Source organism: Prosopis cineraria, unplaced genomic scaffold (genome assembly GCF_029017545.1).
Source record: "Prosopis cineraria cultivar Desert tree isolate PC_DT_omini unplaced genomic scaffold, ASM2901754v1 PC4, whole genome shotgun sequence".
Classification (NCBI taxonomy): Eukaryota; Viridiplantae; Streptophyta; class Magnoliopsida; order Fabales; family Fabaceae; genus Prosopis; species Prosopis cineraria.
This window is the reverse complement of record NW_026555335.1, coordinates 41,749,223-41,776,620: the sequence shown is the minus strand read 5'-3', so window position 1 is coordinate 41,776,620 and position 27,398 is coordinate 41,749,223. Positions and strand designations below refer to the sequence as shown.

The window sequence follows — 27,398 nt, the reverse complement described above, 5'->3', positions numbered from 1 at the left end:
GAAATGAATGAATAATCTCTTAAGCCATAATGATATTATCTGTGCTCTGCCTCCCTGGAATAAAACTACATTAATTAGGGCTAACAATCTTAAGCATAATACCCTTCAACTTGGTAGCCAAAATTTTAATCACCACTTTATACACAACATTACAAAGACTGATAGGCCTGAAATCTTTCATAGTTTCAAGAGTCTTGTTTTTAAGAATCAATATTAGTGTCATTAATGCAACCCACCAACTTAGGATTATGAAAAATTTATTGCACAAGGCCAAATAAAGAATCACCAATAATCTCCTATTGGTGTTGGAAGAAGATAGGATTTAAACCATTAGGTCCCGAAGCTTTAAGTAGCCCCATAAAAGAAAATAGCATTCTCCACTTCCTGTAAATTGACTGCATTACCCAGCATTTTAATATAATCTTGTTGAATTAAGGGATAACCCTTTTCAAAGATAATCTTATTAAAATCACCAACCTCTTCAAAATAAAGACTAGTCAAATAATCAGTATCTATGTTCTTTAACACTTCTCTATCGTAAATCCACTCACCATTATCATTCTTAAGAGCTTCAATCATTTTCCTCATTTTACAACAATTAGTCATAGTATGAAAATACATGGTGTTTTCATCTCTCAGAGAATACTAATTACATATTGATTGTTATAGCCATATGATTTCCTCTTGAACAAGAATCCCCTCCAACTTGTACTAGGTATCATGACATTCATTCTCCAATGCTATTGAATTCATATTCCCCTTTCTTTTACTATTAATATCTTCAAGCTTAAAAAGCAAATCAACCTTTTCCTTGTTTACATTTCCAAACACATGCTTGTTCCAATCCATAGCATTTGAAATAAATCAATTCACATTTCCTTCCTAACTATCCGAACTGCACCAGGAACCTTTAACCATATCATTGAAGCCATCATGTGTAACCTATGGTGTAATGAAATAGAAGGAATACTCCTTTCTAGGTTGTTCACATTCTTTTCTTAACTTCAAGAGAATAAGATAATGGTCAAATTTAGTTTTGGGCAGGTGGACTACTGAAGCCTCAAGAAAGTACTCAAATCACGAGGCATTAACACATATACAACCAATTCTACTTCGTGACTTCCTATTACTCCAAGTAAATTAAGGTCCCTAGAGCCCCAAATCTATCAAGCCAGTTTCAGTAAATCAATTTCTAAAATGCCTATCAGGTCTCAGTAGTGAAGAAGACAAGGAAAAACGTTCCTCTTCACTAAGTATAGCATTATAGTCTCCTCCAATACACCATCTCTACACCCCATTCCTTTCAATCTAACATAAGCTTTCCTATAACATACTCTATTAAGCATTATAAGGGTGCCCATAAACAATAGAAAAATCACATTCTTCATTAGTTCCCTCATCAAATCAACCGTGCAACACTTGATCATGCTTCTCCTTGACTTAAAATTTAACATCTTCCCCCTAGAAGGACCAGATTCCAATATTAAACCTGTTAGCTTTCACACAATCAAACTTCAACAAGCCAATCTTATGAGCTATTACTCTGGCTTTCGAACTATCATGTCTTGTTTCCAAAACGGCTAGATATTGAACCTTATATCTACGATATGATTCTAAGAGAAAATTCTAAAAACCTCATCCTCCCACTCTCCTTACATTCCAGATAAGAATATTATAATTATGAATTTGACAATCCATAAAAAAATATTATATGAAAAGAGAAATAGCTTAGACCAACCTACAGGCCATAATCCGCATTAACTACAAGCTCCTCCATATCCTCCTCAAACGAGCCCATAGATAAAGGATTAGAGTGTACAAAAAAGTCTACTTGTTTATTAGCACCTAGATTCATAGGATTATCATCATTGACTTTTTAGATTCATATCCTAACTTATCCTCCATCACTCCATCCTAGTCCAAATCCATACTTCTATGGGCCACCTGCTTATCCCTACTTCTTAATTTATGAAGGCCCAACTTCTCCTTAGCCTTGTTTAATTCTTTCATACCACTCGATGCCTTTGATTTTGAAGCTGGCCCATTCTCAAAGTTACTGGTACTAGGCCCATTATGTTGATACTTCCCCTTTTGCTCCATTTTTTGTTTTGGTACACTTATTCCCACATTCTTATTACTAAAACAGCTGGCTTTTTTTCCTTTATTTAGATTAGTAATATCTCCTAACGGGGCTTTTCCCTCTTGTTTTCTTGGAATAACCTCCTCCATACTTCCTCTTGATCCTTTAAAATTGAATAATGTGATTTTAAGCCCCTTTTTTAGTGATTTTTCCCTAATATCCCACTTTAGGTTATTCCCCTAACCCTTCAACCAACCACCTCGCCAAAGCCATCGTCGCCTTTGAACTGTCATCCAAGCATCATAATTAACCTCAGATGGTATCACCTCTCCTCTGTCATCACCATCCTTTCCTCCTTCATTTGATTATTCACTACTTACAGCCATAATTGCACTCGTCACATTTACATTCACTTAAGAACTCTTCTGCATTTCTTCTTTCTCCGACGTTTGTACCTTCTTTGAACAACAATCGTTGTCATAGTCATACTTACCACAGTTAGGAGTGTTCAAGATGTACCCGGCCCGACTGACCTGTACCGGCCCGTGCTCGTCCCGATCATATTGGGACGGGTCTGTCCTAGTCTGAAAAAATTTGGGACGGGACTTTTTTGGGATAGGGACAAAATAGGGACGGGACGGGACGGGACACGAGCCATCCATCGAGACGTCCCGTCCCATCCCGTTTATTCAGTATATATAAATATATATATTTTTAAATTTAACTATTATTTATTTATTTTAATTAAATTGATTATTTGATTTTTAATATTATTTTTAGCTTTTCTGAGACAGACACGTGGCACGGGCACACAGCAGCAGAGAGACCATTTTGATTTTTGAAGTTCCTTTTCCCTTTCCAGTTTCCACTTTCCAAATCCAGATCCAGATCCCTCCGCCTCCGCCATTCCAAAGCTCAGTTCGGTTTCCATCTTTCCCTTCCATTCCAAAGCTCCAAGCCTCCAACTCCAACTCCAAAGATCCCTCCGCCGCAGATCAGTCGCCCAGCCACAGAGACAAAGCAGAGTAGCAAACCTTCAGTCCTTCAGTTACATTATCTTTCTACTCGAGTTTCAACACACAAAGATTAGAGCTGACGCCTCTGCCTTCGCGACCTGGACCATACCTCTATCCCCACCTCCATGCCTCCGTCTCGAGCTGTAGTGTAAGGTATCTGTTGCCTCAACCCAGATCTCTACCCAAATCTTTGTCCCAGGCTCCCAGCGTTGCCTCATATTTCTGTCGGTTGCACCGTCAAGTTCATGGTTTTGGTCCTCCCCTGCCTTATATTGTTGAAGTTTCATCTTTCTCCTCCGTTTGAGCAGCTACAAGGGTGCGCCGGTAATGTCTTCCTCCCATGAAATGAGTCACCGTCTTTTAAAGACGTAGGAGTCTCCATCAAACACCCAACTCATTCCTTTAATGCTATACTTCGCCATTGTCTCCTTCCCCTGCTCTTCGACGCTGTTCTATTTGAGGGAGTTCTAAATTTTTCTACTTGCTTCATCATGATTGGTTAGAGGTGAGGATTCGTAATTCTCTTCTAGATATGGCATTGCATCTAATTGTGAGACTCATTTGTTCTTTATTGTTCTTGGAACACCGTAATGTCGTGGGTGAGGGGAGGAAATTTTACTTCTATTGTGCAATTGGATGTTTAAAGAGGGTAAAGGAAATTGAGCTTCCTTTATGGTTGAGAACTTGAGATTGATATGTTTGAGCAGTATGAAAATGACACCTCTTAGTGGTTTAAATAGTTACTTGTATGACTTTTCAGTTTTTAAAATATTTTTTTTAATTAACAAAGGTTAATCTCAATGAAAAGGATATGAGATTTCATACTCGAATCAATATAAATATACAAAACATATGTGAAAGAGTTACCCTTAGGTAAGCTTGACAATGCTTAAATTTAATCTAAGTAAATAGGCATATTAAAAAAAATCCTTTTAATTATTTAGATATGCATTTACAATCATGTTTAAAGAACGGTTCAATATTGTTACTCGATTAGGAAAAGATTTCATGTTGGTGCATTTTAGTTGAGAAAGGCCTTTTAGATACATTGTTACCCAATCACAAAAAGTTAAGCTTTAATTAAATATAATTTAATATTAAAGCATCACAGAATGATGAGTGATTTTAATTTAATCCCTTGAGGTTTGCTTATGGATGGTTGAATCAAAGTTGTTTCATGGGGCACACACCGTTTGGCGCACATGGTCATTTAGATTTGGCAAATCCTCAGTTTCATGTGGGCCGACTCACCCATGTGCCCACCCTTCATTTCTCAATTTGTAAAGAAATGGATCCAAACTGTACTCTTGCTAAGTTCTACCAAAACAAATATACTGTTGCTTATAATGGACCTGCACTACTTCACAGTAAACACACCAACCAAAAAGAACCTACACGAGTTTTGGAATCTATCTAACTAATAAATCTCACTCCTTCCATACATTCTAATTTCTAAATCATAAAAGTTAGAGTTCTATACTATAGTATTTATAATTTATAAATAATACTATAGCAAACTTTCACAAGACAATTGTTCTAAATTGCAAAGAGGTAAATCTATTATCTCGGTGATATGTTTATATGCCCATTCTATTTATTCTTGTTTTTAAGAAAAATAAATATTGGTTAGGAAATGTGTTAATATCATTTAATTCCATCTTCTTTCCAGGAAGGTGATATTTTAATTCTGCTTTTGTTATGCTTGCTGAAAATAGTGCTACAACAATATATTAATTGCTTACTTTTTTTTGTTTGCTGTGAGATTTAATGGATTATATCTCTCTACCAATTTGTTGAAAGTTTTGATGATTTATCGTGCTTACTATGTCAGACTGGTCTCTTTCAAATCTATTTGAATATTTAATATGAGGTTTTAATCAGTTAAGGGTTGTTGTTGCTGCTGCTATTGGCTAAATCTACATTGCAAAGAAAAATGGCCACTACACCCACCCTTCAAGAAAATGTTGAAACAATAGAAGGAGATCCTGAAAATGCTTTATCACCTGATACTGAAGAGGAAAATAAGGGAAATGAGTCAAAGAATGAAGGAGACAGTGGAAGAAAGAGACATAAATCAGCTATTTGGGTACATTTTGAAAGGTTGCCATTGAACAAAACTAATGGAGAACCCCGTGCTAAGTGCAAGTATTGCCCAACAACAATTGGTTGTGACTCTACAAGACATGGTACAAATGAAATGAGAAAACATGTAAAAAGATGTCTCAGAAATCCAAACAAAGCAAATAAGTTGGCACAATCTTTGCTATCGGGCTCTTAATTAGGGTCATCTAAAACTTTGAGTCATCATCTATTTAATCAACTTGATTGCAAACAAGCCATTGCGATATTTGTGATATTGGATGAGATGCCTTTTAATGTTGTGGAAGGTGATGGTTTTAAAAAGATGATGAGAAGGTTAGAACCTCGCTTTTAAGTCCCTTCAAGAGCGACATTTACTAGGGATTGCTACAAGTTGTACCTTGAAGAAGCTAGAAAGTTGAAAAGGTATTTTAAAAAATCTCAAATCCGTGTTTCACTCACTACTGATACTTAGACTTCCAATCAAAATGCCAATTATATGTGCTTAACTGCTCACTGGGTTGATGAGCATTGGACATATCAAAAGCGAATCTTGAATTTTTGTGTAGTTGAAAATCATAAGGGAGAAACAATTACTCAAGAAATTGAGAAATGCTTGCTGTTTTGGAGCATTGATAAGGTGTTTACAATCACAGTTGATAATGCTTCTTCTAATGACACTGCTTTGGCATCTTTAAAGGGGGTCTTGAGGCATTGGAATGGTTTAGTTTGTGATGGGGAGTTCTTGCACTTGCATTGTTGTGCACATATCTTAAATTTGATTGTTTCTGATGGTGTGAAGGATATGCACAAGTGTATTGAAGGCATTCGAAATGCCATTAAATATGTGAGATCTTCTCCATCAAGGTTTCATAAATTCAAGGAGCTTGTGGAAAAAATGAAAATTGATTCAAAGAGGCTACTAAGCATGGATTGTCCAACTAGATGGAATTCAACTTACATCATGTTAGAGAGTGCTATTAAATTTTGCAGCGTTTTTGAGAGGATGGAGCAGCAAGATAATGATTACAGAAACTTCTTCTTAGATAAAAATTTGATTGGTCCCCCTAATGAAAATGATTGGAAGGATGCAAAAGATTTTGTGATCTTTTTGAAGGTGTTCTATGATATTACTTTGCAATTTTCAGGATCACTTTATGTGACCTCAAATGTTTGCTTTCAACAGATAGTTGATGTCTTTGCAATTTTATATGAAAATGCAAACAATCATGATTCCTTGCTTTGTGATATGGCTAAGAGCATATTGACCAAGTATAATAAGTATTGGGAGAACTTAAAGAAACTTAATCTTTTGCTTGTGGTAGCAGTGGTACTTGACCTAAGGTATAAAATGAAATATTTGCAGTTTGCTTTTGAGGATATGTTTCCTGAGACTACACAACGTGAAGCTATGACAAAAAAGGTCTCAGATATCTTGTATCATTTATATGATCATTATTCAAGTGGGGTTGACACATCTCAGACTCAAAGTCAGAGTCAAAGTCAGGCACAAGGAGCAAGTGAAAGTAGTTTGACTCAATCACTTAGATCAGATCGTAGGCCTTTAACTTTCTCAAGTTCTATGTTTAGGGCTTCATTTCAAAGGTTTCTTGCCCAAAAAGAGATTGAGGTTCAAGCAGATAAGTATGCAGAGGTGGACAAGTATTTGCACGATGAGTTAGCTGAAGCACTTGATCTAAATTTTGACATTTTAACATGGTGGAAATTGAATTCGGCTAAATATAAAGTCCTTTCATTGATTGCACGTGATGTATTGGCCATGCCTGTTTCCACTGTGTCTTCAGAATCTGCATTTAGCACAGGAGGTCGTGTAATTAATGATTTTAGGAGCTCCCTATCTCCAAAGATGGTTGAGGCACTAATTTGTGCCCAAAACTGGCTATCTCCATCAACTGCAAAACTGAAAGGTGTTGATATTGATAATTTTAACAATACAGAGCAAGCTGTGGAAGGTAATATCATTTTTATATTTGATTATTTCTTTTAATATGATTTAACTTTTTGTTTATATATATTTAATCATTTTTGTTTATATTGTGTTTATTGTTTTATTTTCAGAAGAATCATTAGCTGCAAATATCTCAGTTGAAGAGGAAGAGCAATGAGTTAAAGTTGAAGTTGAAGTTGTACTTAGGGCTTAAATTGTTGATTCTTGACTTGTTGTTGCACTTATTACTTAGAAGTTACTTGTCTTTGTTAAGCTGTATTTGTTGAATTATTGTTGTTATTTGTCTTTTGAATGTTGCTGCTGCCTGTTGAAATGTTCTTCGTAGACTTGATTTAATTTGATTTTCTATTACTGCTTTTTTGTCCTTTAGTAGGAAATCTTGATATTTCCAAAATCTTGGTATTTCCAAAATCTTGATATTTCCAAAATTTTGATATTTAAGATGATGGCATAATTAGTTGAGACTACATTACATGACGAAGGTCGAGAAAAAGTAGCAGGTTTAGTACCTTGATAGTTGATATAGTATAGCTTTGCTTGCAAAGCATGCAGTCAATTTGTGTTTTCTAATTTGTCCTCTAATTTGTTTCTTTCTTTGCCATAGCAATTTTTAAGTATTAGGGTTATGATGTGAAAGAGCTTCCTAAAGAGTACAGTGAAACACTTATAAATTACAGGGGCATGCTAAAAATAGGTTCTTTCTCAAAACTTTAATGTGTTTTTACAGTAATTTCAATTCTGCAATTAATGATAAATTAATTATAGGAATACTTCATGTGAACAGCAAGACTGAATTTTTTATTTCAATATGATTTTGCAGGGAAGGAATTTGAAGTGACTGAGAATTTGGGAAGAATTCAAGTGCTGTTCAAATGGAAGTAATATGAGGTAATTTTTTTCTCTCCAAATCTCCTATAACATTAGGACATTGTTGAAAAATATTTTCAAAGAAAAAGATCTGGGTGTTGAGTTACAAAAAAAATTTAATTTATATGGTTGAGTTGTGAACAAAAAGATCTGGATGCTTTTTCTTGTCAAGTAATAAGTTGAAAGATTGTAATAATCTCGTTGATTTGAGACATCCCGATCCCGTCCCAGTCCCGTCCCGACTCTTTTTGGGACGGGACAGCTTCCGGGACGGGACAGGACACGAGACAAATTTTTAGTCCCGATCATTTTTCGGGACGGGCCACGGGATAGGGGTGTCCCGGTCCCGTCCCGTCCCGTGAACACCCCTAACCACAGTTAAGACAAATCAAGTGAATACTCTTATATTGAATTCTTTTCTCTTTCCCATTAATAAGAATAATAGGAGTCAGAGAGGCAGTCAGATCTAACTTTACACAAATATAGCCAATCAACCTTTTTTCCTTTTTATTGTGGTCATATCAACTTTCAGGACTTGGCCAACTTGAGAACATGGTACGTATAATATGCCTCTATCATAATAATCTAGTGGGAGTTGAGATATGCGAATCCAAGCTATAATTTTGGTGATTTTTTCTTCATTTGGTTCAAAATCTTCCTTCCATTGTTATGCTGCCAAATAATGATCAAACAATAACCATAGCCCACCTCTTAAAGCTAAATTGTAGTCCTCTTTTCTTTCAAATTGCACCACAAAAAATCCTAAGCCCATGTTGATCATAGCAACTTTACCAAGCCATCCCCACATTCGCTGAAGCTTGCTTTCCATATATTTAGATCTAACCATACAACCTAAAAGCATAACAATCAGTGTATTCTTTCATTTCTTGGCCAGTCTCTCCTTTTATAATGGAGGGATGATAACATTAGTCCCCTTAGCATTATCTTCACCAAAATTCTTGACTTCTACTTATCATCACTGTACTAGTCCTCTTCCTCTTTCATCTCATCCTTCCCTTTCATAAAGGCTTATTTGTATGACTTCCAGGTTTTAGCTGTATCACCTCCATTCTTAGCACCTACTCCCTTCTCACCCTTGACCTTTTCTCCTTTATCCCTCATCTAAGGTTCTACCCTTGGAACAAGACTTTGATCATTGGAAAAACATCCCTTCCCTGCTTGAACCTTTTTCTTACTCCACATAAGTGCATCTCTCTCTTCTGGCATTGGCTCTAAAAGCTCTCATTCTCTCACATTCATCTCTAACTTGTGGATAAAATATGTTAAAAATAGATAACCTTCTGCTTTAAATAAGCTTTAAATCCATTTAAAACTTACATGTTAATAATGAAGAATTGTAATATTATATCATTGTATGTTTATTTTAAAATTAAAACAAAATAATACTATAAATTATATTATATTAAACTATATTACATTATAATAATGTTCAATGCATTTTTTAAATATAATATAAACATAAATTATTAAATATTATACATATATTATTAGTCAAACCAACTTGATAGACTTTAAGTGACGTCTAGTTATAAAGGTCTATTGTTTAGATTTTGTTTGGTATGAGGCATTGGATTTTAAAAAAATTGGGAATGGGATCGCACATAAAAATGAGAGTGGGAATAAGTTTAAAAATTATGTTTAAGAGGTGATGATACTACTCAAATTAAAGAAAGATGGTAAAAGACATAGTTATCCTTATTTTTCTCCCCTCGTGCTCCCTCCTTCGTGCAACCCAATAGCTCAAAAAATCATACTAGCCAATTGAGTCCTCTCCTTTATGAAAGTCAACCAAATTGACATGAATGAGATGGAGGACAAGCTTACAAACAAAACCATATGGTTTGTCGTCAACCTCAATTTGTATCAAAACCAAATCGATCTTGCCAAAAAAATTATAGATTGAAAGAAAAAACAAAACAAATTGATTGAAGGATTCACCATCAACCTAGCTATATTTAGTAGTCCAACTTTATCTTCAATAGGTTAGTTTGCCATCTCAATGAGCCTCTAGATCCATTAAAGAATTACGAACAGTGAAGACAAAGAAAACCAAAGGTAAATAGCCTCAAACTTTGCCTTCATGATTCCTCTAGGAGATGAATAGCACTATCGATAAGGATGAAGGATGTTGCTGTGGGTGGAAGGTAGTATTGTCGACAAAGATGTTACCGATAGTGGACGAAGGAGATAAACACACATAAGGATGGGGTGAAGGGCATTTTTGGCTTAAAACATAATCTCACAATTGTTTTTCTAATACTAAGGGATAATGGTATTGGGTAATCTCTTATAGATGAAATTGGGGTTAGGATTGCATTCGCCAATGACCTTTATTAAAACATAAAAAGTTGAGTTTTTCCAAATCTCAACACATTCTGCCAAATGCTTTTATGATTTAGAGCGATGGAACAATGACTCATAATTTAAATGATTCATTTTGTAAACTAAAAATAAATCTAAATCATTAGGGCATTCAAATATTCTTAATTCTCCATTTAATTATTGAATATCAAGTTTGTAAACAATTTTATATTATTACACTAGCATAATTAAATGAAATAAATAGCCCATAAAAACACATTAGATATCTAGCATATGAAAAAAGATCTAAGTATTAAAAAATTGAAAAAATAGTATTGAAAATATTAAAAGTAAATTATGAAAAGGTAATTTGGCCAAAAAAAATCATGAAAAGGTAAGAGTTAAATATAAAAAAGCTTACATATGAATGCTGAAAATTAATTTAAAAAATTAATTATTAAATCTTAATTATTCATGTTGTTAAATATTAACTCTTTGTATTAGGCCCAATTTCAGCTGTTTTTTTTTTAAATGTAATTAATTTTTTTTGAATATCCTTAAATATTATTTTAAAAAAATCTATTTTCCTTTGATTCATCGTCGTGCAATGACGAATGTACCCCGTAACGACAGTTGTCAAGCGGTGGTTGATCCACAGTATGAAGCCGCACTTTCTGACGAAATATAAACCCCAAAACCCTAACGCCTTCGTTCCCGGACTCTCATTTCCCTGCTCTTCCCTTGTATTTTGAAGGATACAGTGCTAGGGTTTTAGACAATTAGAGGAGTCAGTGACTGCCTCTTTTTACTCTAAAGGAGAGCAAAATAGGAGGAGGGCGAAGATGGTGGCCGACAAGACCAAGAGGTTGAAAGTTGCCGAGAAGGGCGAGAACCTAGAGGAAATTGACGGAGAGCTTGTCCTATCTATCGAGAAGCTGCAGGAGACCCAGGACGAGCTTGAAAAGGTATCATAGCCAATAACAGATGCTCGTGTGTCATAATTGGTCTCCTTGTATGTTCATTGCGAAATTAAAGTTCCGAACTTTCATGTCAGATCCTATGGCTATTTCTGAATGTTAACTTGAACAATGAAATATTGATGGTATTATATCTTTGCGGTTGGTTATTTGCTTCTTTTTTGGGGGGTCTCGGAATTTAAAAAACGTAAAAGTAATTCATGTTTAAGAATGCACTAGCATCAAGGTCCGGCTGTGGTTTGTTCTATTGTACCACGGCTTGTGAGTTATATTGACCTCGTCTAGTCTGCAATGAATATTCATTTTTCCCCTTTTGACGGACATTGTAGATTAATGAGGAGGCAAGTGATAAAGTTCTCGAAATAGAGCAGAAGTACAATGAGATAAGGAAGCCTGTCTATGAGAAGCGGAATGAGATTATCAAAACTATTCCTGACTTCTGGACAACAGCTGTCAGTATTGATTTCTTCGTCTATGAATTGACTCTGGCAATGAAGTTTTTTGGTGCTTTTAATTTAGGAATTTTTTGCTAAACCATGCTCCTATTTTCAGTTTCTGAGTCATCCTGCTCTTGGTGAGGTTCTGAATGAAGAAGATCAAAAGGTTTGAACACCACTAAAATTTGAATCTTGCAAATCACTATATACTCTCACTTTCATGCATCGTTTTGTTACTTTTGTAAATGTCTCTTTTGTTTATGTGAGGTTCGTTGGAGGAAGTGCTCATATTTCTGTTTGTTTGATTACGGGCCTTTGTCTAGTGACTTATTGAATTCTTATTTAGTAGATTTTTAAGTATTTGAGTTCTTTGGAGGTTGAAGATTTTAAAGATGTCAAATCGGGCTATTCAATTACCTTTGTAAGTTGCATTTCTCTCTTGCTCTCTCCTTCCATTATGTCGATGTTTCATTGCTATAAACTAATGGCAGATCACTTGTTGACTGTGTAAACTTATCGCATGCTTGAATGCCCCTAAATTGTATATTTCATTGAATAGTAAACTGTTTTTTAATATTTCTTTTTCAGAATTTCAATCCCAATCCATATTTTGAGGATACAAAACTTACAAAGACTTATACCTTCCTTGAAGAAGGAACAACAAAGATCACTGCTACGCCTATAAAATGGAAAGAGGGCAAGGTGAGGCTTCTTTTGTTTTCTTCCTGTGTAGCTTCTGAGCTATTTGTGGTGTTTGTTTTAACGTGGTACATTTTTTGGGGGGAAATTTAAGGGCATACCCAATGGAGTCCATGAGAAGAAAGGGAACAAGCGGGCTCCAACTGATGATAGGTTTGGGTCATTTATTTTCTTTCTGAATATTGTTTCTTTATACCCTGATCTGATTAAAAAGACAAAAAAAAAGAGGAAATCAATGTTTCCTTTATTTTACTGACCAATTACCAATACTTGATCTTTTATTACTTGTTTTTGTGTTCGTTGGCACTTTCTTTTACACCTCTTGCTTGTTTTTGACTACAAGGGAAGATACAGAACTTTGCACATACCTTGATATGTGAATATGATAAAGTTCTATATCTTCTCTTGTAGTCAGTAACAAGCAAGAGGCGTAAAAGATGTGCCAAAGAACAAGGTAAGAGATAGAACTTTGCTCATACCTGATATGTGAATTTGAGACAGCTGAAGTTGACCGATAAAAAAGGAATGAGACAGCTGAAGAGTTTTTTCCATCTTCAATTGATGCAACATATAGTTAGCATTTCTTTGATGCACCTCACTCTGCAAATTTTTGAGTGCAGTTTCTTTAGCTGGTTCAGTGATGTTGAGCAAAAAGATGATATGGATGACATGCATGATGAGGTAAAATTTTCCCGTTTCTATTATTATTTCTAGAGTTGAACATCCCTGCTATGGATATCCTGTATCTCTGTTACAGATATTTCCTTCAGCTTGTTTCCTTTTCTACCTCATTGTTCCTGATGTTATGTTTTATTCTAAATTGCAGATAGCAGAATTAATCAAGGATGATCTGTGGCCCAATCCTCTAACTTATTTTAATAATGTGAGTTTACTTTTAAATTTTGTATATTTTCCTCCTGTTAATGTCAATTGTACTTTTAAGCGACGCTTAAGAATTCTTTCATATTTGCTCTCTCTCTCTCTCTCTCTCTCTGAATATCTGTTTTCTCATTTTTTTATTGTATTTGATACTTTAATGGAGCAGGAGGAGCCTGATGAAGAGGATATTGATGAGGAAGATGGCGATGATGAGGTAATTGAAGTGTTATTTTTGTCACAATAGCTTAGATGATCCAAAAGTATTCTTAATGTTGATGTTAATTTAAAAGTTTTATGTTTTATTGGAGCAATGTAATCACTGGGTTCATTGTTGGATATAGGTCTTATAGTAATGTTGTTTGTGGATGGTATAGTCAAAACTTTATTAAAGGAGGAGAAAGTCATTGATAGCCCGAGTCCTCATCAAGCATTTAGGAGAGCCTTGTAGCAATGCTATCTGTACTTGAATAGTCTAGTGTGTTTGAAACTTGGAATTTTATTTCAGTCTTCGAATATATAAAAGTTGATCATAGAGAGATTTGGAGCTTAAGGTTGTGAGGATACAATGTAAGCTGAAATTCAGAATCATATTCATGGACTCAAGCCATAGTATTTACCAAAGATAGATGTTTGATAAATAAAGAAAATTAAGGTTGGGGATAATCTACAGAAATAATTGCTATTTTTGACTATACATGATTTTGGTTCAATCAGTGAACTGCAATCCCCCTCCCCCCTCCCCCCAAAAAAAGAAAGGCACAATACTTGTCACAAAGTAGCATATTCTAAAGTTATGGGATTTGCATTAGATATTGTCTGTTTGAAAATAAATTAGCTGCGCAGGTTGCTTGTTATTTCAAGCAATCTTTAACTGTGAAATTAGCCTCTATTTTATAAGTTAATCGGTTGTTTTCTACTGGTTCATTTTTAATCTATTGGCTAGAAGGTTCCTGCAGAGCTCGGAAAACATGGCCTTGTGTAGGATTACCCTATTTCCACTTCTAATATTTCCCTCTTTCCACTTTATTTCCCCCAACCCCCAGTCCTCAAGGAGCCACACTATTTACCTGTCGAGGTTGTTTTGATAAGTTGACTAGAAAGTTTTTTCGTCAGTGGGATGAATCCGAGTGATTGCTGTTGCTTTGAAGCCTCTGTAGAGCACTGTGACAGACTGACTATCACACTGATGCTCATATTAGGAAAAATACCGACATTGCAAACTTCTTCAATGGGAGCATGCAACCCCCTTTAGTGCACTAAACATCCGCCATTATATTTTTCTCGATAGATCCATCTCCATGTCTGGCATGCTTTGCATTTGAAGTGAATGATGGCAGAACTTTAGATATAGTAGATGCCAATATTAGCATGCATCATCAATTTTTTGCCCCCTCATTGGCAGGGAAAGGACGAAGATGACTCTGAGGACGATGATGAAGACCAGGAGGAAGATGATGAGGGTGACGAAGATGATGGCAAGTGAGAGAATATCTCATGGTGGGGCTGCTTTTCCCTTCTTTTTTTGTGGTTATAGGAGTATGTAAAGTGGGCTTTAGGGGATGGTGACCAGGCCACCCATTCTACTTTCTGGGTGTTAACTAATGCCAGCAGGTGTACGAAGGCTGGTCGGTGGTTGTGATCCTATTCTATTTATTTTATTATCTTGAGGTTGTTTCTGCCATGCTGGTTTCATCCCCTGATGCACTTCTCCAGCTTTTAACGTTACATTAGCTTTTTTCCCCTTGTCTATTTGGAGCTAACTATAATATTAATTAGGGTATAATAGCTGTTTGGCTTCTCTTTGTATGCAAGATTCTAGTATCGAAAGCTATTTTAATGTGATCACTTTTTTTTTCTCCCCCCTCAAACTTCCGTGTGCTTTTAAACGTTTGGATTTACCTATATCATCAGTTGAGTTCATTTGCATGCATTCATGAAAGCTAATGAATGTAATACATTTGAAGAGAGAGAGAAGGGAAAAGAAATAGTTCATTTGTTCTGATTGATTTAATTCCATCTTGAATGTTTGATCTCTTGCTAATTTATTAGAGTAGTTTGAGCTGCTGTTAACGCGTCTCTTCTGTCCGATGCAATGAGGCTATACATCGAAGTAATATAGCTGAACATTCGCTAAATGGGAAGAAAATGTTCAAACTTTGTAATATTTGATCAACCTCCCTCTTTTTAAATGGGAAGAGGAGGAGGGTGAACGACCATTGTTTTGTGGGGTGGTGTTACTTTAGTTAAAAAAAAAAAAGGAAACAATTTAGTCATGATAATTTTATCATATTTCGTTTCTACTATTTATAATTTTTTTAGTGTTTTCAGTTTTTATAGAAATGAAAATCATTAAAAAAATAAAAATTGTAGGGGCTTAAAAAATAAAAATTATTTAATCTTTTTGAAATTATGAAAATTGAATATTGAAAACATACTACAGGAATTAAAAACAAAATATGATGAAATTGTGAGGGTTAAATATTGTGTAAAACAGTGTTCAAGTACAATACGACCAGGTCATCATCATCTGCCACATTCAAACAAATTGGTGGGGTCGACGTTTCTTTGTTGTGTCGGTTGATCTCACATAAATGGGGAAGAGTAAAAGCCATGCTTTCTCACAAAGAAGGAATTTGCCTGTCGTGATTTGTCATGAATTTACTATCAATGCAAAGCGCCCTCGCGGATCACTCTAGCACCGCCTGCTGAGAAATCACATTCGTATGAGACGGTCGCCTGGGAAGAAGGAAAATGATATATTCCGACTTTTTTTTTTTTGGGCCAAAATATATTCCAACTTTGAAATGCTAAAATTATGATGTCGGTGAAAGATTAGATGATTAAGCACAAAACTGTCTAAGCTTTGTTTTATTTGCAAGACATTGATTTCCCAAAGCTGCGGTTATCAAGGAATAAAGGAATGGCTGTTCCCACCATCGACATCTCAGCTTTCCTGAAACAAGGCGATGAAGATGGCAAATCGAAAGCCATAAGACAGATAACGGAAGCTTGTTGTGAGTACGGTTTCTTTCAGATCATGAACCACGAGGTGTCCTTGGAGTTAATGGAGCGATGCCTGGATCTATCGAGGACGTTTTTTAATTCTTCCGATGAAGAAAAGCAAAAGAGCAGCCCTCGCTTCGACGGTCCACTTCCCGCCGGCTACAGTCGGCAACCTTCCCACTCCCCAGACAAGAACGAGTACTTGTTGGTTTTTCCTCCTGGATCCGATTTCAACGTCTACCCTCAAAACCCTCCTCGCTTCAGGTAACTTCAAGTTCTTAATCCATGGTGAATGGACACAGCTTTTTAAGTAACTCTAGTTGCTTGCTTGCAGGGAAGCAATGGAAGAAGTATTTGAGGAGTTGAAGAAGGTGGGTATGCTTTTGGAGGGCATAATAAATGAGTGTCTGGGGATGCCTCCAGATGTCCTCAAAGAATTTAATGATGACAGGAGCTGGGATTTCATGGTTGCCCTGCGTTACTTCCCAGCTTCTGAAAGTGAAGATAATGGAATCACTGAACATGAAGATGGGAATTGCTTTAGCTTCGTGATTCCAGACCAAGTGGGAGGCCTCCAAGTTCGTCACGATGGTGCCTGGATTCCTGTTGTTCCTACACCAGGCACCATCGTCTTCAATATTGCCGATGTTATCCAGGTCTTCATTTAATTATTCTCTTTCTTCTCTTTCTCTTTTTCTTTTTTTTTTCCCCCGTCTTTTCTTTATCTGTTCAGATTTGGACATTCTTTATGCACTAAAACTGTATGTATGCTGGGTTTAGGAGAAAAAAGCACCTGCTCCATGGGATTTCTAGAAACAGTTATAAACAGGTACAACAGCAATAACAAGCTTTATCACACTGGATGACATAGCTACATGAATTGCATGATATTTACTTTATCAACGATTAAGCTTTTGAGTATATTGTTAACTGAAAGTTGGTTCACCAACTATATAGATAATGCTAGTGTGACTATAATCATGGAAATAATCCCTCCCATAGTGATCAGAATCTTGTACATATCAATTATTATTCCCACCTCTCGAATACTTTTATTGCCATTCGCGATCATTTTAGTTCCTATCACTCTATTCCATTCATATTATTTCAAACAACCAAAGGGAGTACTCTTGGAAAGCTTAGACCTTTTTTTGTGATGATTAGAAGATTGGGTTTGATTGTGTTGAAACATGGAAGGTGCTAAGCAACGAGAAATTCAAGAGCGGGACGCACAGAGTGGTGAGAACAAAAGGGAAAAGCCGGTATTCGTTAGTGTTCTTTTACAACTTGCACGGAGACAAGTGGGTGGAGCCACTGGCACAGTTCACAAAAGAGGCGGGAGAGGCACCAAAATACAGAGGGTTTGTGTATAAGGACTACCAGCAGCTTCGCGTCAGAAACAAGACTCATCCACCCCCTTGTCCTCAGGATGCCATCAACATCTCTCATTATGCAATTACTCACTAGTTTTGCTTCCCTGCATTCTGTCTATGTAAGTAACAGAACCATCTTTGTATACCTGTGTTTAATGAGCTTCTTGCTGTCAAATTATCTATAGCGTACTTGAGAATTGTCTGCCTCACTAAAATAGCTTAAGCTACTTGGTTAAATACATTACAAATTTTATATATTCCTATTCTATGTTCTAATGACTAAATGTGGAAACTTCTATTCTCCAATACTTGCCACTATTTTCTGAGTTTCAGAAAAAAGGCATTGTTAATTTCTCATTTTATCATGTTCCTAGTAGTAATCTTCCACGTAGAGGACCAACTAAAAACGATTTGATGAATATGCAAATCCAGGAACAGTGGGGTTTTTGGGAGAAATTGTGTCGAGTAATTATCAGTAAATGTGTGGTTTGAGAGTTGGTTTGGGCGTGAGGCCATTGAGCATGGAAAATGAGTTGACTTTAATGAGGAATTATTGAGATTTTCAGGGATATTATTTTTTTTTTTGTTGGTAAATGTCCCTATAAATTTATTTCGATACTGTCATTATAATTTTCTTATATTTGGAATCTTGTAAATGATGATTGTAAGGGATTTTGTTAAAATTGATCTTGAATCTACAGTCCATCTATATAATTTTCTTTGTTTTTGGGCTTAGTGTTCTAGCTGTACATTGATGTGGCCATTGCCCAAAAGGGGTAGCCGAAAAGCGGGCCCATAAAAAAGCATTGGATGAGGCAAAAATAAAATTAAAAAATTAAAATGCAGATTTATCTTTAAATTATAAGTGAGGAGCATCTAAAATCTTAAAATTATTTTTGAAACAAAGTTTCCCTTCAATATTTCAAAACGGTAAAATATTATTTCTGTTGTTAACAAATGCTAATTTTGATAGTTAATTAAAAAATTACCAAAAAAAAATGAAACCATCCTATAAAAAAATAATAATACCATTTTGCTTCTTTGGCCCCTAAAACAAATGAATAAATTCAGATTCAGCGTAAAATAATAATATTATTGACTGGGATGCAAAGGATCCCAAAAAACTTAAAACTTCTCGCTGCTTATTGCATGCTTTCTTTCTCAATGACACTTGTCAATGGCTAAACGGCTAGATGTTTTAGCAGCAGTGCTATCTCTTTTGCTTGGAAGAAGTCGATGTGAGTCTTGCTTTTTTATGAAAAATGGCTAGATTAGAGACAAAATTTTAAGACATTCGCACCGTTTTATCTTTAACATTGTATCATTTGTAGGGTGATTTTGCGAATTTAAGTTGGAAAGACCTTCAGTCAGAAGCCCGGTTACTTATTAATCTAAACCATCAATCAATGTCATTATGAATAAAAAAATCAATATGAATAATTGTGTTGTTTAAAAAACTTGAATAGCATTGCTTTGGATAATGCTTTCTTGATCCTTCAGTATCTAGCCATTTTATTAGATTTCATACATTTTTAAATTGTTTTTATTCTGTAAATATTTTTCACACATTTTAACGAGGTTCAAATGTTAAAAGTGTAAATATGATCCTCAAACTTATTATTTATATATAGAAGTACATCTCGAAGAAGAAAAAACATCTATGGTTACTTAAGTATAAGGCCAGGTCTCGAATTTAAGTTGATGTTGAATGTAAAGAGAAGGTGTTTGGAAGAATTATAGTTATCCGAATTAGTACATGTTAATAATTGAAATGATGAAAAATCAAAGGAGGTTGAAGGGGGTTGCTGGGTCTGCATGCTCGCAAAGATTCCAACTGTCTACCCACTGTGGCCCTTCATCACATGCCCACTCATCGTCCCAATCCTCCGTCATTCCCCACAACACACTAACACCCTCAATTAAACTCTTCTTCTCCAATCATTTCTTTTTATTTCATATTTAAGGGAATTAGCTATAATTTGTTGTGACTTTTATAAAGAATCTAAATATTTTATGCTAAGTGACGCCATAATATTATGTACGTATTTAATAACACACACACACACACAAAGATGACGCAATATAATGCGAGTGTTCAAAAGATGATGCCATAATATTATGTACGTATATAATAACTAACACACACACACACACACAAAGATGACGAAATATAATGCGAGTGTTCAAAAGATGATGCATGCTTCATATTACATGTATAGTTTTTGCTAGCCATGGGTCTGGAATTATATATATATATATATATAAAAATAAAAAAAGGCTGTAAAATAGGAAAACAATACATGAAAACCTAGGTAGAGATCATTGTCATAGATGACAACTAGCATGGAGCAGAGGCGGTGGGAGCAAAACGCGTGTATTATAATGAATTGGCTGAAAGAGAGATTCACACACACACACACACACACAGGGAGGCAGGCAAGGTAGCTAGCAGATTGTGGAATTATAGAGGAAATGAAGGTTGGAGTACCAGAGAGATGTAAATGTGCCTAGATTAGTGGATAGTAACCTGTCTTGTTAGAGATCCCATCCCCACACACACACACACACACACACAAAAGCTATCAAGGCCATGTGGTCTCACAAATGGAAACAATGGTTAATTTCTCCGTGGTCCACCCCCAGGTCGTACATACATGCATATACACCACCACACGTGCGCGCGCGCGCGCGCGCCCCCTTCTGAGCACGTAACTCGATCTAGTTCAAATTTATTTGAATGCCTTGCTTATAATTTGCTTTACATTTTGCCTTGATTCTTAGATATATGATTATTATTTCTTACACATGGGATGGTTGTGTTCAAGTGACCGGTCTGAGCATGCATACAATGTAATCTGTATGTAAGTTGTCTTGAACTCACTGCAAAGTTGGTTCTTCTTGAGTTTGATATTTTTTTTATATTTTTGGATTTTTTTTTTGGGTAGAATTTGTGTTTGAGGACAATGTAGGTATACATGTACGAAAGATTTGTTAACAATATTCGCAATTTCATCGGGGTCGTAGATATATAAGTTTATTAAGAGTAGAGTGTTGAGGCATGATCCACGCTGAGGATATATGTTCGTGTTTAATTGTGCATTTACAATGAATTGAAAATGCCCACAATCTTCCACTTGCTTGGGATTATAATCACTATATGATCCGCCAAGGTCTGTTTTTCCTTTCCCAATGCGGAAGGTTGTAATAGGTTTGTGTGTAAGTGCATGTCTCTCTCTGTTTTTTTTTTAATATCACTATAATACTATTAAATTGTTCTTTCCATCCTTATATATTTTATTTTAAAGAAAACAATTGTCAATACTTTAAATTAAAGCAATTTCCATCTTATGATTTGTTTTTGTCTGGGGAAAAGTTAGCTTTCAATTTTTTTTTTTTACATTTGTAGTAAAATAAATAATACTTTAGAATCATATATAAATCTCGAGAATAATTGAGCATAGGGAAGTTAGAGTTAATCATTGACAAAATTGGAGTTTTCCGCCAATGGCCTTGTAGACTAGTCTAGTAACTTGTAAATTCTTTTATAAGTATGAGGTTGTGAATTCAATCCAACTTGTAAAATATAATTTCAAATTATTAGTGCCTACCTTTTAGTTCCCTCTAGTGATGATTTTATGTAAGATAGAAAACATTTTCGAGCAAAACAAATATTAACATGATAAAAAAAAACATTTTAGAGTAAAACATGATTTGTTTTATTTTTCAGGAATTACATAAATTTATCTTTTTTTTTTATTTTGGGACCAGCTGGAAGTATTGTTTATTGATGGCAAAGACTATTCTCTCCTTTAAGATACCAAAAGTAAATTTTACCCCACAAAAAAAAACAAAAGGTAAAGCAAAAACACTTCATACATACATACATACATACATACATACATATATATGGTAAATTTTGATTACCGTAAATCTCAGTGTGCTTTTTTTTTTTTTTGAAAAAAAATTATTGGTTCTCAAGTAGGGTACTTTTCGCCAAAAATATGTTAGTGGATGAAAGGGACTGTAAATTGTAATAATCAATCTAGCTACACACACGTATATATTAATATTATGAACATGTAATATATTTATCTATAGGAAATATTAATTTAGTTTGAACTTGAGAAAAAGGATTATTCATATAATGATATTAACATTTAGAAAGTATATTCTAAATTTTAAGAATAACGATCAACTTCATTGTTATCAATTTTTTACTTGATGTATTGTACTTTGCATTTAGGGCTGGTGAAATTGACTTTTAAGTGACATACATGTTAGTTTTGTCTTGATTGAGCTGATCTCAATTTCAATTATAATTGTAAAAAATTACAAAGTTTTTGAGTGTGGACGCGCGGTGGAGTGAGAAAGAGAGAGAGAAGTATACTATTCACACTAAAAATTATCAATTACTCGTCATGGCTTTGGCATTTATGCTAACGTAAATATTTCTACTTGCTTTGAAATTAAAATTAAAATTATGACATATGAGTAGTAACTAACTTGCAGAAATTATATAGGAGGAGACAGTTTCGAAACTAATCGCGCCGTGTAACAAACATATCCCGAGTGATTTAGATAGCAATAATGTTAATAAGGTTGATTTAGATAGCACAAATTAAGCTAAGAAGGAGTCATCATCAGAATATGAAAGAAAGCGTCCAATTTTCAGTCAACTTGTCGGTACGTTTAGTCTTTGCATGGCTTGACAAGTAATTTGGCGACAAGATATGGTGTACAAAAGCTGGGGAATCATGTGGCCAACTTTTCATTGTGTCCTCCACATTTTATTTTCTTTTTCTAATTTCCATTTCAATTCACAACCAAAAAGTAAACACATTTGATTTTCACTCCATTTCCTTTCTTTTTATTTATTTTTCTTTTGGAATAACTTCTTTCTTTTTATTCTGCCTCGCCATCATGATACATTGATACTATTACTTCTTCGGAATCAATCAATTAATCAATATAATAATGCCTCGAAACGCTCACAACTTAAGAATTCTTTTTATTTTTTTTCCCAGTACTATGCGCAGTTACATATATATATATATATATATATTATATACTGGCTTTCTCTAAGTTTTTAATTATTATTATTTACAGATTTTTTCTATATTATAAGTTTCATCTGGCATAGATTTTCTTAGTCTTTTACAATTACATATATTATATTTGGGATAATATAGTAGTAGTTCTTAATATTTACTCTCAATTATTGATTTAGTTCTTAAACTTTAATCTATGACAACTCAATCTTTCTGATTTATTGAGTTAAAAAATTATGGGAACTAAGTTATAGTGGTCAAGAAAACTATAAGACCCAAGTTGTTTTGAGCCAATAAAGTTTAGGAATTAAATTGTACTGTTAAAATTTAGATAGTAAATCTATAATTGAAGAAAAATTTAGGTCCATTCAAGGACATCCAATAAAATCGGAATGATGTTCAGAAGATTAGCATCACCCCTGTGCAAGAATGAGACACACCAGAAAAATTCAGGAACTAAAGTTACTTTTTTTCCATTTTGGTTAAAGTTTATGTTTTAAGATTCATTTAAGTTGGCAAAAGAGTTTTGTCTCTTTAAGCAAGTAGTTATTAAATGGCTTATCTCCAAGTTTTTCGCTAACGAACCTAGTTGATAGGGATTCATCTTTTGTTGTTGTTTTTTTTTTTTGCCACCATTTTTTGTTATCAATGCCTCGAGAAAAATTAGTCACGGTTGCCAGCAAAAAAAAAAAAAGGGCGCACACACACTTGTTATCTTTTTTTTTTTTTGAAAAAAAAAGTTATTATACTGCACTTTGATCATCTATATATGATACTCGTTTACTTTTGGCATGTCACAGTAGATATGTACGTACCACTTGTATCGATGACTCTCTTTGTCGTCATTCACAGATATAAGATGCATTATTGCATGTGATGATAATAACCGAAGTTGCTCCATGAATTATTTAACGCATTGTACAAGTTCAATTTTTTTACTGCCTGTACGTGGCCAATTCGATTCAATGTCACACACAACAAAAATTAAATATAACACAGCACTGAAGAATGACATACCCAGGAGGAGAAGGACAAGGGAGATGGGGAAGGCTATAACTGGGTAGCTCGCGCATCTGGATCTATTAAGTGGATCATAAAGCGTCATTGTAATATTGGGATTGTGTGGCGTGGTGGAGATCGTAGCAAGAAAACTAGCCACAACCTATTCCATGATCAGAAATGCGAAGACTAAACGAAGTCCCATGACATGAGCTGATCAGAATGAACTCAATGAAGCAACAGTGTCAGCCTCATGAACAAAAAACCGAAAGACTTTTCTGTTTGACTCAAAAAACCGAAAGGCTTTTAGTTCCAAGTATATTTGCATCAATTGCCATTCGCTACTGGTGGTCCTCCTCTCAGGCCGAACTCGCAATAGATATATACATCTCTTGTCGTTTTTGCCCCAGGTGGTGGTTTGGGACTTGGGAGCACTGTTGGCGAGTAAAATTAATAGTTAAGTGCAGTAAAAAAAATAAGGGAGGGGATACTGATAAACTCATAAAGATGCCTATTATAGTAAAAGGGATTGGAAAGTGAAAAGGATGTACACGAGTACGGGAAGCTAATTATGGATCATGAGAGACTTGAAACTGATAGTTGCAGTAGTTGGGGGCCAAGATGTTTGGAGTGAGGGGCAAGGCCGGGTTTAACTTAATTTAATTTTATTATAATAGAATCAAGCCGTGGAATCCCGAGGCTCCCCGGCAAAGGTACAGGAGAAATGATGACTTGAATGAGAGCGGGGCCCACCCCCATAATCCTTCTACTTTCCAGGTCTCTCCAAATTTTTTTTTTTTTTGACTTGGGGATCGGGTCCCACCTCCCCCTCCATTGTCTTTATGGATTGAATGATAAAAAAGAGCACCTCACGTGGACTCTGAACCAAAGACGCTGTCCAACCACAATAAAATGCCCCCAACCTCCCCCTCGCCCTCGCCTTCCCCAATTTTTTTTTTCTTTTTGATATCTTTGCTCGTTCTGCACACACCCAACCAAAATTAATCATGCTTTTTCATTATTTCATTAACCCTCTCGCCCCTATCATTCTCACCCCGTGCTCGTCTCTTCTCTAAAATCTAAATATAGCTAGCCCTACTGATGAGAAAGACCCACCACAGAGATTAAACTGTATAGTATATAGCGTCCCTTGTCACACACTTCTTCTCCCTCTTCTCTCCCCTCCAACACACGAATTAAACAGCTTCACTTACTTTAATGGAAGGAGGTGATGATCTCCACCACCGTCACCACCATCACCACTACCGTCCCACTTTTCCATTTCAACTCCTCGAGAAGAAAGAAGATCAGGACGCTGCTTCTTGCTCCACCTCTTCCCCTTATCCTTCCTTAGCCATCTCTGCTGACCCTCACTCCTCCAATCCGAATCTGTCCAACCAGATCGTCCCCTCCTCCACCGAACCCTCCAGCAAGAAGCCCCCGCCCAAGAGAACCTCCACCAAGGACCGCCACACCAAGGTCGATGGACGTGGCCGTCGCATTAGAATGCCTGCACTCTGTGCCGCTCGGGTCTTCCAGCTCACCCGCGAGCTCGGCCACAAGTCTGACGGTGAAACCATCGAGTGGCTGCTCCAGCAGGCAGAACCTGCTGTCATCGCCGCCACCGGCACGGGAACCATCCCGGCTAACTTCACTTCGCTTAACATATCGTTGAGGAGCTCAGGATCCACTATGTCGGTCCCGTCACAGCTGAGATCGTCCTACTTTAATCCCAATTTTCCTGTCCAACAGCGCCGGAGCTTGTTCCCCGGAATTGGTCTGTCTTCCGATAATACCGCAGCGTCCACGCTTCTAAATTTTCAATCCAGTAACCTGACCACGAACCTGTTGCAAGCCAAGCAAGAGCTTCGCGACGGGGCGGGTCCGCCTTTGGCTGCTACAGCGTTGGATTTGTCACCGGAGTCACCGGAAGAAGGGATGGGAAGAAAACGGCGGTCGGCGGAGCAGGACTTGTCGTCAGCGCAGCATCAAATGGGGAGTTATTTGTTGCAGTCGAGCGCGGGGGCGATCCCTGCGAGCCATGCTCAGATTCCGGCCAACATTTGGATGGTGACGAATTCAAGCAACCAGGTCATGAGCGGTGATCCTATATGGACATTCCCGCCGGTAAGCAACAGTGGGCTGTACAGAGGAACCATGTCGAGCGCGTTGCATTTCATGAACTTCCCTACCCCTATGGCCCTATTGCCGGGTCAACAATTAGGTTCGTCGGCGATAAATAGTGGCGGTGGCGTTGTATCGGGCGGTAACATTAACGAAGGACATTTGAGTATGCTGGCAGGGCTGAGCCCGTACCGGCCGGTGATCGGGCTGTCAGAGTCTCAGGCTAGCGGGTCCCAATCACATCGCGGAGGCGACGATCGGCATGACACCACCAGCCACCACTCGTAGAGGATCACGAATATGGGGCGCTTCCTTACATGTGTAGTTGTTTGATGATGTATTGACACAAGTGAGGTTTGATTGTTCTCAAAAATTCAGTTTAATTTATTTCTTCCCAAATTAAATTTTTTTTGGTGTGATTAATATTTTGGAAGAGAGGACGAGAAGCTGTGAGGAAGGAAAGAGAGAAGAAGATGGTTTTTTAGGGTTCGAGAGAGATGACATTCACTACCATTTAAGAATGGGGTATTTGGGTGGCTCTTTATTGTTATTCTTATTCTTATTATTTTTTTGAAATGTCTCCTTTTTTTGAATTGTTTCACTACACGATATCTTACCATCATTGTTTGTGCAATTTTCTTTTCTTTTGATATCTAAGCCTTTTACTTTGTAATTTATGCTTTTGATGTTCAACAGAAGATGGAAAACGACTCACTTCCCCGGCCTTTGGTGAGTTTCCTACCTAACTGGCATTTAGGGTTTTTCCCTCCTTTTATTTCTAAAAACAATAAAAAATCTGTCACTCCCTTTATGGGCCACAAGTTCGTGCGTGTGACAGTAGAGGGATAGAACAGTGTTACCGCCAGGCAAATATAAATTCAGTGGCTATTTAGTGCATTAATGTATTGAATTTGCAGCGCTTTTTGGAATTTTTATCCTTAAGATCCTCAACAGTTTGCCATAAATTTCGAGGCTTTTACTGCACCAATGATTAAGATTTTTCAGATGGAGAGAGCGGAGGAGGCGTGATTTTTTTTTTTTGGGGGGGGGGGGTAATAGTACTGTGGGGCCGTGACCTTATCGGTTCCGGGTGTTGCCTCAGGTGGTGGACCCCACCTGCTGCTGGTTACCTGAACCAATGTACCATTTCACTGACAAACAGGTGGATCATTCCTCCGTCTCCCTCTCTCTCTCTCTCTCTGTTTTTTTTTTTTCTCTTTTTAATTTCTGTAAAAAAACAAAACAAAAATTTCCCTTTCTCATGGAACAGTGGTTGCCGGCACTGCAGAAAGATCCATGGTAAGTCTTAAATCCTTTTTGAGGCGGGAAAAAAAAAAAATCCTAGTAGCTAATAATATAATGCCCCTACTGGTACACGGGCCCACCAACTACCCTCATCAATTAATCAGAACCGTTCAATCTGTGGGCCATCCTTTCGATGGTCGCATTTGATCATTGGTTCTCCGCTATATCAATTTTCATGGCCTCCCTTGTTTGCTGCTACTCTCCAGTTGGCGATGCCTCTC

General features: G+C 36.3%; 4 protein-coding genes and 1 pseudogene across 12 annotated transcripts; all 5 read left to right on the top strand.

Annotated features, from left to right (window-relative positions):
* Positions 1 to 531: 531 nt before the first annotated feature.
* LOC129308433 (zinc finger BED domain-containing protein RICESLEEPER 1-like) lies at positions 532 to 7,839 on the top strand. 4 transcript variants are annotated; one of them, XM_054949540.1, is made up of 3 exons: positions 532 to 3,601; positions 4,978 to 7,148; positions 7,255 to 7,833. In XM_054949540.1, the coding sequence occupies exons 2-3, from the start codon at positions 5,675 to 5,677 to the stop codon at positions 7,299 to 7,301; spliced, it is 1,521 nt and encodes a 506-aa protein (XP_054805515.1). In that variant the 5' UTR covers positions 532 to 3,601; positions 4,978 to 5,674; the 3' UTR covers positions 7,302 to 7,833. The 4 variants fall into 4 exon arrangements, with proteins under 4 accessions (XP_054805515.1, XP_054805517.1, XP_054805516.1 ...); XM_054949542.1 differs by having other exon boundaries at positions 532 to 7,148; positions 7,749 to 7,839; XM_054949541.1 differs by having other exon boundaries at positions 532 to 7,148; positions 7,258 to 7,833.
* Positions 7,840 to 11,037: 3,198 nt separating this feature from the next.
* Positions 11,038 to 15,193, top strand: LOC129308696 (NAP1-related protein 2-like). Its single transcript, XM_054950013.1, has 10 exons — positions 11,038 to 11,298; positions 11,640 to 11,762; positions 11,863 to 11,913; positions 12,097 to 12,168; positions 12,336 to 12,449; positions 12,541 to 12,599; positions 13,067 to 13,127; positions 13,273 to 13,329; positions 13,492 to 13,539; positions 14,728 to 15,193. Exons 1-10 carry the CDS (start codon positions 11,176 to 11,178, stop codon positions 14,806 to 14,808), a joined length of 789 nt encoding a protein of 262 aa, XP_054805988.1. The 5' UTR covers positions 11,038 to 11,175; the 3' UTR covers positions 14,809 to 15,193.
* Positions 15,194 to 15,626: 433 nt separating this feature from the next.
* LOC129308695 (protein DOWNY MILDEW RESISTANCE 6-like) lies at positions 15,627 to 17,977 on the top strand. Of its 6 annotated transcripts, none has more exons than XM_054950012.1 (4): positions 15,627 to 16,592; positions 16,663 to 16,984; positions 17,109 to 17,157; positions 17,496 to 17,634. In XM_054950012.1, exons 1-3 carry the CDS (start codon positions 16,246 to 16,248, stop codon positions 17,139 to 17,141), a joined length of 702 nt encoding a protein of 233 aa, XP_054805987.1. In that variant the 5' UTR covers positions 15,627 to 16,245; the 3' UTR covers positions 17,142 to 17,157; positions 17,496 to 17,634. The 6 variants fall into 6 exon arrangements, with proteins under 6 accessions (XP_054805987.1, XP_054805986.1, XP_054805985.1 ...); XM_054950011.1 differs by having other exon boundaries at positions 15,629 to 16,592; positions 17,526 to 17,665; XM_054950010.1 differs by having other exon boundaries at positions 15,629 to 16,592; positions 17,493 to 17,630.
* Positions 17,978 to 23,111: 5,134 nt separating this feature from the next.
* On the top strand, positions 23,112 to 23,221 carry LOC129310192 (U6 spliceosomal RNA; annotated as a pseudogene).
* Positions 23,222 to 24,595: 1,374 nt separating this feature from the next.
* LOC129309810 (transcription factor TCP14) lies at positions 24,596 to 26,775 on the top strand. Its single transcript, XM_054951531.1, has 2 exons — positions 24,596 to 26,221; positions 26,569 to 26,775. The coding sequence occupies exon 1, from the start codon at positions 24,967 to 24,969 to the stop codon at positions 26,158 to 26,160; it is 1,194 nt and encodes a 397-aa protein (XP_054807506.1). The 5' UTR covers positions 24,596 to 24,966; the 3' UTR covers positions 26,161 to 26,221; positions 26,569 to 26,775.
* The last annotated feature ends 623 nt before the right edge of the window (positions 26,776 to 27,398 follow it).

Excerpts from the sequence above, each read along its gene's own strand:
- LOC129308433 (XM_054949540.1), top strand. The coding sequence starts at position 5,675 with ATGTGCTTAACTGCTCACTGGGTTGATGAGCATTGGACATATCAAAAG. Across the intron at positions 7,149-7,254 it reads TACAGAGCAAGCTGTGGAAG|AAGAATCATTAGCTGCAAAT; the intron begins GTAATATCATTT and ends TTTTATTTTCAG.
- LOC129309810 (XM_054951531.1), top strand. The coding sequence starts at position 24,967 with ATGGAAGGAGGTGATGATCTCCACCACCGTCACCACCATCACCACTAC.
- LOC129308696 (XM_054950013.1), top strand. The coding sequence starts at position 11,176 with ATGGTGGCCGACAAGACCAAGAGGTTGAAAGTTGCCGAGAAGGGCGAG. Across the intron at positions 12,450-12,540 it reads TAAAATGGAAAGAGGGCAAG|GGCATACCCAATGGAGTCCA; the intron begins GTGAGGCTTCTT and ends GGGAAATTTAAG. Across the intron at positions 12,600-13,066 it reads CGGGCTCCAACTGATGATAG|TTTCTTTAGCTGGTTCAGTG; the intron begins GTTTGGGTCATT and ends TTTTGAGTGCAG.
- LOC129308695 (XM_054950007.1), top strand. The coding sequence starts at position 16,246 with ATGGCTGTTCCCACCATCGACATCTCAGCTTTCCTGAAACAAGGCGAT. Across the intron at positions 16,593-16,662 it reads CAAAACCCTCCTCGCTTCAG|GGAAGCAATGGAAGAAGTAT; the intron begins GTAACTTCAAGT and ends GCTTGCTTGCAG. Across the intron at positions 16,985-17,492 it reads ATATTGCCGATGTTATCCAG|AAGATTGGGTTTGATTGTGT; the intron begins GTCTTCATTTAA and ends TGTGATGATTAG.